Source organism: Antechinus flavipes, chromosome 1 (genome assembly GCF_016432865.1).
Source record: "Antechinus flavipes isolate AdamAnt ecotype Samford, QLD, Australia chromosome 1, AdamAnt_v2, whole genome shotgun sequence".
Classification (NCBI taxonomy): domain Eukaryota; kingdom Metazoa; phylum Chordata; class Mammalia; order Dasyuromorphia; family Dasyuridae; genus Antechinus; species Antechinus flavipes.
In genome coordinates, this window is record NC_067398.1 from 520,964,755 (window position 1) to 520,973,401 (window position 8,647).

At 36.2% G+C, this 8,647-nt stretch overlaps 1 protein-coding gene across 1 annotated transcript; it reads right to left on the bottom strand.

Annotated features, from left to right (window-relative positions):
• Positions 1-435: 435 nt before the first annotated feature.
• On the bottom strand, positions 436-825 carry LOC127544061 (60S ribosomal protein L36-like). The gene has a single exon (XM_051970527.1). The coding sequence runs from the start codon at positions 787-789 to the stop codon at positions 472-474; it is 318 nt and encodes a 105-aa protein (XP_051826487.1). The 5' UTR covers positions 790-825; the 3' UTR covers positions 436-471.
• Positions 826-8,647: the final 7,822 nt, after the last annotated feature.

The following is an 8,647-nucleotide window of genomic DNA, read 5'->3' on the forward strand; positions in this document are numbered from 1 at the left end:
TAATTATGTCTATTATTTGCTGTTTAACCCAATCATTCTTTAGTATAAGATTATTTAGTTTCCAATTATTTTTTGGTCTACTTTCCCCTGGGTTTTTGTTGAATGTAATTTTCATTGCATCTTGATCTGAAAAGGATGCATTTACTATTTCTGCCTTACTGTATTTGAATTTGAGGTTTTTATGTCCTAATATATGGTCAATTTTTGTATAAGTTTCATGAACTGCTCCTTTCTGTCTCCATTTAGTTTTCTCCAGAGATCTATCATATTTAACTTTTCTAGTATTCTATTTACCTCTTTGACTTCTTTCTTATTTATTTTGTGGTTTGATTTATCTAATTCTGAGAGTACAAGGTTGATATCTCCCACTATTATAGTTGTGCTGTCTATTTCTTCTTGCAGCTCTCTTAATTTTTTTTTTTTTTTATGTATCAATTTGTTTTTTATTAGGTAAAGGGGCAAAGGTTTAGTTTAGTCCTTCTTGGCAGCAGCCTTCCTCATGGCAGCTAGGACATTGCTGAGCTCCTCTCTCTTCCTCTTGGCACGGATGTGAGTTCCCACCCTTTTTTTGATGAATTTAAGGGCTCGCTTAGCCTTGGAGACCTTCAACAATTCCATGGCCCGCTTCTCATAAGGACCAAAGCCACACACCTCCCGGATCATATCTCTCACAAACTTGGTATGTTTGGTCAAGCGCCCACGGCAGCGGCAGTGTCGCGGCTTGGAAATGTTTTTGGTAACTTTGTGGCTTTTGTTGAGGCCCATGGCCATGGGATATCGGATGGCCATGGCTGCGGTGCTATTGTAGCCCAATGGCAGCCACAGCAGAAGTTAATTTTTCTTTTAAGAAATTAGGTGCTACACCACTTGGCGCATATATGTTTAATAGTGATATTGCTTCATTATCCATGCTACCCTTTAGCAAGATATAGTGCCCTTCCTTATCTCTTTTAATTAGATCAATTTTTGCTTTAGCTTGATCTGAGTTCAGGCTGGCTACCCCTGCTTTTTTTACTTCACCTGAAGCATAGTAGATTTTGCTCCAACCTTTTACCTTTAACCTGCATGTATCTCCCCGCTTCAGGTGTGTTTCCTGTAAACAACATATTGTAGGATTTTGGCTTTTAATCCATTCTGCTAACCGCTTCCTCTTTATGGGGGAGTTTACCCTGTTCACATTTATGGTTAAAATGACCAATTCTGTATTACTTGCCATCTTGTTAACCCCTGTTTATGCTTTTCTCCCTTCTTTCCCCCTTTCCCCCCTTCCCAGTATTAAGCTTGTGAGCACCACTTGCTTCTCACACCCCTCCCTTTTTAGTATCTCTCCCCCCCCTTAGATTTCCTCCCCCTATCTTGCCCCTTTCCCTCCCCATTTCTGTATTCGCTTCTCCTTAGCTTATTCCTTCCCTTTTCACTTTTCCCTTCTCACTTTTCAATGAAATGGGAGAAGTTTCACCATAAATTGAATATGTCTAAAATTTTTCTCTTAAAACCAATTCTGAAGGCAGTAAGATACCCACTATATTCATTCCCCTCCATTCTTTCTCTCGGATATAATAGGTTTCCTTTGCCTCTTCATGAGATGTAGTACCTCCACTTTACCCTTTTTCTGGTACAATGTCCTTTTCACATCTACTTTCTAGAACAAGGTATACATGTATTCTTTATACATCTTTATAGCATAAATATAGTTCCCAAGGTTAATCTTTACCTTTTTAGATTTCTCTTGAGTTCTATATTTGTAGATCAAAGTTTTTTGTTAAGTTCTGGCTTTTTCATCAAAAATAGGTGAAATTCGCTTACTTTGTTGAATGTCCATCTTCTTCCTTGGAAAAAAGATGCTCATTCTAGCTGGGTAAGTTATTTTTGGTTGCATACCAAGTTCTTTAGCCTTTCAGAATATCATATTCCAGGCCCTTCGATCCTTTAATGTGGATGCTGCTAGATCCTGGGTGATCCTTATTGTAGCTCCTTGATACTTGAATTGGGTTTTTCTAGCTGCTTGCAGTATTTTTTCCTTCGTCTGAGGGTTCTGGCATTTGGCCACTATATTTCTTGGTGTTTTGATTTTAGGATCCCTTTCATTAGGTGATCGATGAATTCTTTCCATGTCTATTTTACCCTCTGTTCCTATGACTTCTGGGCAGTTCTCTTTGATAATTTCCTGGAAAATAGTGTCCAGGCTCTTTTTTTCATCATGCTTTTCTGGGAGTCCAATGATTCTCAGATTGTCTCTCCTGGATCTGTTTTCCAGGTCTGTTGTCTTCCCCAAAAGGTATTTCACATTCTTTTCCATTGTTTGATTTTTTTGGATTTGCTTGACTGATTCTTCTTGTCTCCTCGAGTCATTCAATTCCAATTGTTCAATTCTGATTTTTAATGAAGTGTTTTCTTCACTCACTTTTTAAAAAATCTTTTTCTAATTGTCCCATTGAGTTCTTTTGTTCCGTGGAATTTTTTTCCATTTTGCCAATTTTGTTTTTTAGAGAGCTATTTTCTGTTTCCAGTTCACCAATCCTATTTTTCAAGGATTTTATTTCTTTATCCAGTCTCTCTTTTAATGATTGGGATGACTTCTCCAGACTCTTTTGCCAAGCCTCCCTCTCCTTTTCCCATTTTTCTTCTAGCTCCCTTGTGAGAGCTTTTTAAATTACTTCTATGAGGTTCATCTGTGCTGAGGAACAGATGATCTCCTTCTTTGGGGATTCACCTGGGGACTGTCTGTTTTTAGTCTCCTCAGGATTTGGAGTCTGCTCTCTTTCTGTATAGAAGCTGTCAAGGGTTATAGTCCTCTTCATTTTTTTGCTCATTATGTCAAAGAATCAAAGACAAACTAGCAAAAAGAAAAAAAGAAATCACCCCTAATTTGGAGTCTGCTTTTTTGGGGGAGGGGCTGGGTGGTGTTACAGAGTTTCCTCTACAGACTGCGGGGGCAGCACCGAGGCACTAGCCCTACTGTGCTGGGCCTGCACTCTGAGATCCCAGAGCATGCTGAGACACTGTGGGGGGGGTGGCAAGGTCCCGAGAGACTCCAGCTGTTTGGGGTTGTATTCTTCACCCCCGGTGTTTTTAGCTTCTCTGCTGGGCTGCTGGCTTGCTGCCAGAGCAACGTATCCAAACCTGTAGCAAAGCTCTCTCCGCAGAGACGGCTGCGATCACACCGCACCCCCTCTCCAGTCTGCTCAGCTCTGAGCTGCCTGCTGTGCTGCCTGCCCGCACCCTGCACCCGATCCAAAACCATCCCAGCCCTCGAGCAAAAACAGACCTTTCTTGGCGAATCTCAAGGATGGCTTCTCTTTGTAACTATTTGTGGGTTTTTTTTTTTTTTCAGTCAAGCATTAATTCAGAGGCTTGTAATGAAATGGATAGTGAGAGAAAACGTGGAGCTTACACAGCTGTGTGCCTCCTCTCCGCCATCTTGGCCGGAAGTCCCAGTTCTGATTCTTAATGAATTATTTTCACTAACTTTTTTTTTTCACTTCTTTTTGTATATGTCCAATTGAGTTTTTAAATGAGTTGTTTTGCTCTATAGAATTTCTTTTCCATTTCACTATTTTTTTAATGAGCCATTTTCTTTTTCCAATTCACAAATCCTACTTTTCTGGGAGTTTCTTATCTTTGCCAATTCACAAATTTTGTTTCTCTGGGAGTTCTTTACCTTTTCTAGTTCATATTTCAGGAAGTTGTTTTCTATTTTCATTTTATCAAAATTTTCTTTTAATAAATTATATGCCTTTTCCATACTCTCTTGCACAGCTTCTCTTTCCTTTCCCCATTTTTCTTCTAGATCTCTTTTAAGATATTTTATAATTTCTTCTAGGAGATCCTTATGTCATGGGGCCAGTCTATATCCCCATTTTGGGTTTTGTCTGGAGACTGTCTGGTATTAGTCTCCTCAGGCTTCGACATCTGCTCCCTTTTTGCATAAAAGCTATCTATAGTTAGAGTTTGCTTTGCTTTTTTACTCATTTTTTAAAAGCTGTTAGGATTTGTCTTCCAGGTAAGAAGGTTTTCCTCCACAGAACAGGGACATATGGACAGTAGCTGTCTTGAGAATGGGCTATAGAGAGTGGCCAAGGTGCAGAAGTTCCACTGCCCTGGGAAGAGCTCTGCACATTAGAAGTATTACTGCCCTGGGAAGAGCCCCACACTGTGTGTGTGACTGTCCTGGACAGAGCCCAATTCCTCCTCCCCCCACTGCTCTGGGCAAAGCCCTGTAGTGCTGAACAGCAGCTTCCCTAGGATAAGCAGTTGCGCTGTAGATTAGCATCTGCCTTGGGACTAGCGACTGAGCAGCGGAAGTATAACTGCCCTGGGCAAAATTCCTAAGTGCAGAATGCAGCTGCACAGTTGTGCTGTGATCCATGCTGACTCATTCCCAGTGTTGGGTGGGTGTGATCAGGTTCTGTGACACTCTGGAATTTTGGGTTTCACTTGCCTTTGTCATTTATGTAACTTCTCTACTGATCTACTGCTTTGCAATCAAAGCAGAGCAACCAGCCTGTGGTTGAGACCTCCTGGCAAATTCTCCACCTGTGGACACCACACCAAGCCCCCAGTCCACTCAGCATGTGCTGGCCTCTGTGTTCTGACTCCCTGCCTGCACTTGCCTCCTCCCCCCACCATTCATAAAGACATTCCTTTTCTGGAAATCTTCCAAGTTATCTTTGGCTTGTAATTTGTTGTACTCTCAATATTTGTGGAGTCTACCAGTCCAGCACTATTTAAGAGGCTGAATTTGGTAATCCGTAAGTGAGGATGGAAGGGAGCTCATAATGAAGGATGTGGCTCTACTCTGGTGGTCGTTTCTTACAGAACAATAATATCCCATAACATTCAGATAACATGATTTATTGAGCCATTCAGAAATTGATGGTCATTCACTAAATTTCCAGTTTCTTGCCACTTCAAAAATGACTGCTACAAAGATTTTTGCAAAGATGAGTCCCTTTCTCTCCTTTAAGATCTCTTTGGGATCTGATCTCAGTATAAACATGGCTGGATCAAAGAGTATGCACAGTTTAATAACTTTTTGATTATAGTTCCAAATTACTCTCCAGAATGGTTAGATACATTCACAGTTCCAACAATAATGTATCAGTATCCCAGTTTTCTCACTTCCCCTCCAACATTGGTTGTTATTCTTTCCTATCATCTGAGCCAATCTGCCAGGTGTCTAATGGTATCTCAGAGTTATCTTAATTTGCATTTCTCTGATCAATAATGATTTGGAGCACCTTTTGATACAGTTTCAATTTCTTCATTGAAAACTGTCTGTTCATTTCCTTTGACCATTTATCAAAGGAGAATGTCTTTAACTTTTTTAAATTTGAGTCAATTCTCTATGTATATTAGAAATGAGGCATTTATCAGAACCTTTGAATGTAAAAAATTTTTTCCCAGTTTGTTGCTTCCCTTCTAGTATTGTCTGCTTTAGTTTTGTTTGTACAAAAAATTTAAACTTAATATAATCATAATGGTCTATTTTGAGATCAACAGAGATCTCTAGTTCTTCATTGTTTGAAAATTTCTTTCTCCTCCAGAGATCTGAGAAGTGAAATATCCTATATTGTTCTAATTTGGTTATAATATCATTTTTTATATCTAAGTCATGAAACCATTTCGACCTTACCATTTTTTTTTCTGACCTTATCTTGGTATATAGTGTTAAATGTGGGGCAATGACTAGTTTATGCCATATACTTTCCAATTTTCCCAGAAGTTCTTGTCAAATAGTGAATTATTATCCCAAAAGTTGGGGTTTTTGGATTTGTCAAATACTAGATTTTTATAGTCATTGATAATTTTGTTCTGTGAACCTAATCTATTCCACTGATCAACTGCTCTGTTTCTTAGCTAGTACCAAAGGGTTTTGATGACCACCACTTTATAATATAAATTTAGATCTGGTACATGTAGGCCACATTCATTTGCTTTCCTTTTTATTAATTCCCTTGAAAATTTGATTTGTGTTCTTCCAGAGGAATTTTGTCCTTATTTTTTATAGGTCAGTAAAATAATTTCTTGGGAGGTTAATTGGTATAGCACTAAATAAATATATTACTTTAGGTAGAATTGCCATCTTTATTATATTTGCTCAACCTATCCAAGAGCACTTGATAATTTTCCAAAATTTGGTTTCCCCATTACCTGCTCTAATTTGTTTAATCTCCTTTTCTTCTATTATTGCCAAAGCTAGCATTTCCAATACAATATCGAATAGTACTAGTGATAGTGGATCACCTTGTTGTACTCCTGATCTTACTGGGAATGGTTCCAGTTTATCCTCATTATATATTATGCTTGCTGATGGTTTTAAATAGATGCTACAGACTTTTAAGGAAAAGTCCATTTATTCCTATATTCTCTAGTATTTTTAATAGGAATGGATGTTGAATTTTATGAAATGGTTTTCTATTTCAGTTGAGATAATCATATTATTTTTTGTAATTTTGGTTATTGATATGGTCAATTATGTTAATGTTTTTTGTAATATTGAACCAGCTCTGCATTTCTTGCATAAATTCTACTTGTATTATCTTGGGACTGATTTTTTTATAATTTCTTTGCTAATATTTATTTAAGATTTTTGTATTAATATTCATTAAGGATATTGATCTATAATTTTCTTTTTCTGTTTTAGTCCCACCTGGGACTAAATCACCTGGTTTAGGTGTCAGTATCAGTATCAGGTTTGTGTCATAAAAGGAATTTGGTAGCAGTCCTTCATTTCCTATTTTTTGAAACTTTATACGGTATTGGAGTTAATTATTCTTTAAATGTTTGGTAGAAATCATATGTAAATCCATCTTGTTTTGAGGATCATTTTAGGGAGTTGATTAATAGTTTGTTCTATTTTTCTAAAATGGGACTATTAAATAATTTATTTTCTCTTCTATTAATCTGGGCAATTTATATTTTTCTAACTATTCCTCCATTTTACTCAGGTTGTCAGATTTATTGGCATAAAATTGGGCAAAGTAATTCCTAATTATTTTTCTATTTTCTTCTTTATTGGTGCAATATTCTCCTTTTTTTTTTTCATTTTTTAGATTAACAATTAGATTTTCCTCTTTCTTTTTTCTAATCAAATTAACTAAAAGTTAATCAAATTTTTTTTATAAAAACAACTCAGTTTTATTTACTAATTCAATAATTTCAGGGGTTTTTGTTGTTGTTTTTAGTTTCAATTTTATCTTTCCTTTTACTTTTAGAATTCCAAGTTTGGTATTTTATTTAGGGTTTTTAATTTGTTATTTTTCTAGCTTTTTTAGTTGCAAGTCCAATTCATTGATCTTCTCTTTCTCTATTTTATGCAAGTACGCATCTAGAGATAAAATTATCACCTTATTATCACTTTGACTGTATCATACAAATTTTGTTATGTTGTCTCATTATTGTCATTCTCTTGGATGAAATTATTGGTTGTGTCTATGGTTTTATATTTCACTTATTCATTTTTTAGAATGAGATTATTTAGTTTCCAATTACTTTTTGGTCTATTTTCTTCTGGCCTTTTATTGAATATAATTTTTATTGCAGCATGATCTGAAAAAAAAAATCATTTACTATTTCTCCCTTTCTGCATTTGATTTTGGGTCTTTATGTCCTAATGTATGGTCAATTTTTGTGTAGATCCCATGAACTGCTGAGAAGAATGTGTACTCCTTTCTCTCTCCAATCAATTTCCTCCAAAGATTCATCATACTTAACTTTTCTATTATCTCATTTACCACTTTAACTTTTTTCTAATGTATTTTGTGTTTTGATGTATCTAGTTCTGAGATTGCAAATTTGAGATATCCCACTATTGTAATTTTGCTTTCTATTTTTTCTTACAACTCTCTTAACTTCTCCTTTAGGAATTTAGATGATACACCACTTGGTGCATATATGTTTAATGTTAATAATTCTTCATCATCTACAGTACCCTTTAGCAAGATAATAGTTTCTTTCCTTATCTCTTTTAATTAGGTCAATTTTTGCTTTTACTTGAATGGAGATAAGGATGGCTACCTTTGTTTTCTTTTTTTCTTTTACTTCATCTGAATCATAAAAGATTGTGCTCCAAGCTTTTATCTTTAGTCTGTATGTATTCCTCTGCTTTAAATGTGTTTCTTGTAAACCACAAATTGTAGGATTGTGCCTTTACATGCAGTCAGATGTCCACTTACTCTTTATAGGAAAATTCCCCACATTCACCTTTATGGTTAACATTATTAATTCTGTATTTCCTGCCATCTTATTAACCCCAAATTATACTTCTCTCTTTCCTTTCCCTCCTCTTCAGTACTTTATTTATGAACACTATTTGCCTCAAGCAGCCCTTCCCCTTTAGAAAGCCTTTCCCTTTCTTATATATTTCCCCCATTATTTCTGTTTTCCCTTATATTTTGCTTACCTTTCCCTTTCCCCCCTTTTCCTCCTGCATTTTTATAATATGAGAGAAGTTTCTCAGTGAAAACGAATATGTCTAATATCCTTTCTTTGAGCCAAATCTGATAACAGTAAGATTCACACAATGTTTATCACCTTCCCTTCTTTCCTTCAATTATAAGAAGTTTTCTTTGCCTCTTCTGAGATGTAATTTCCCTCATTTAACCTCCACTTTCCCTTTTTGTTTTCTATACAGCTCTCTTTCCCC

Bases quoted from the DNA above. Each gene is read 5' to 3' on its own strand.
- LOC127544061 (XM_051970527.1), bottom strand. From the start codon at position 789: ATGGCCATCCGATATCCCATGGCCATGGGCCTCAACAAAAGCCACAAA.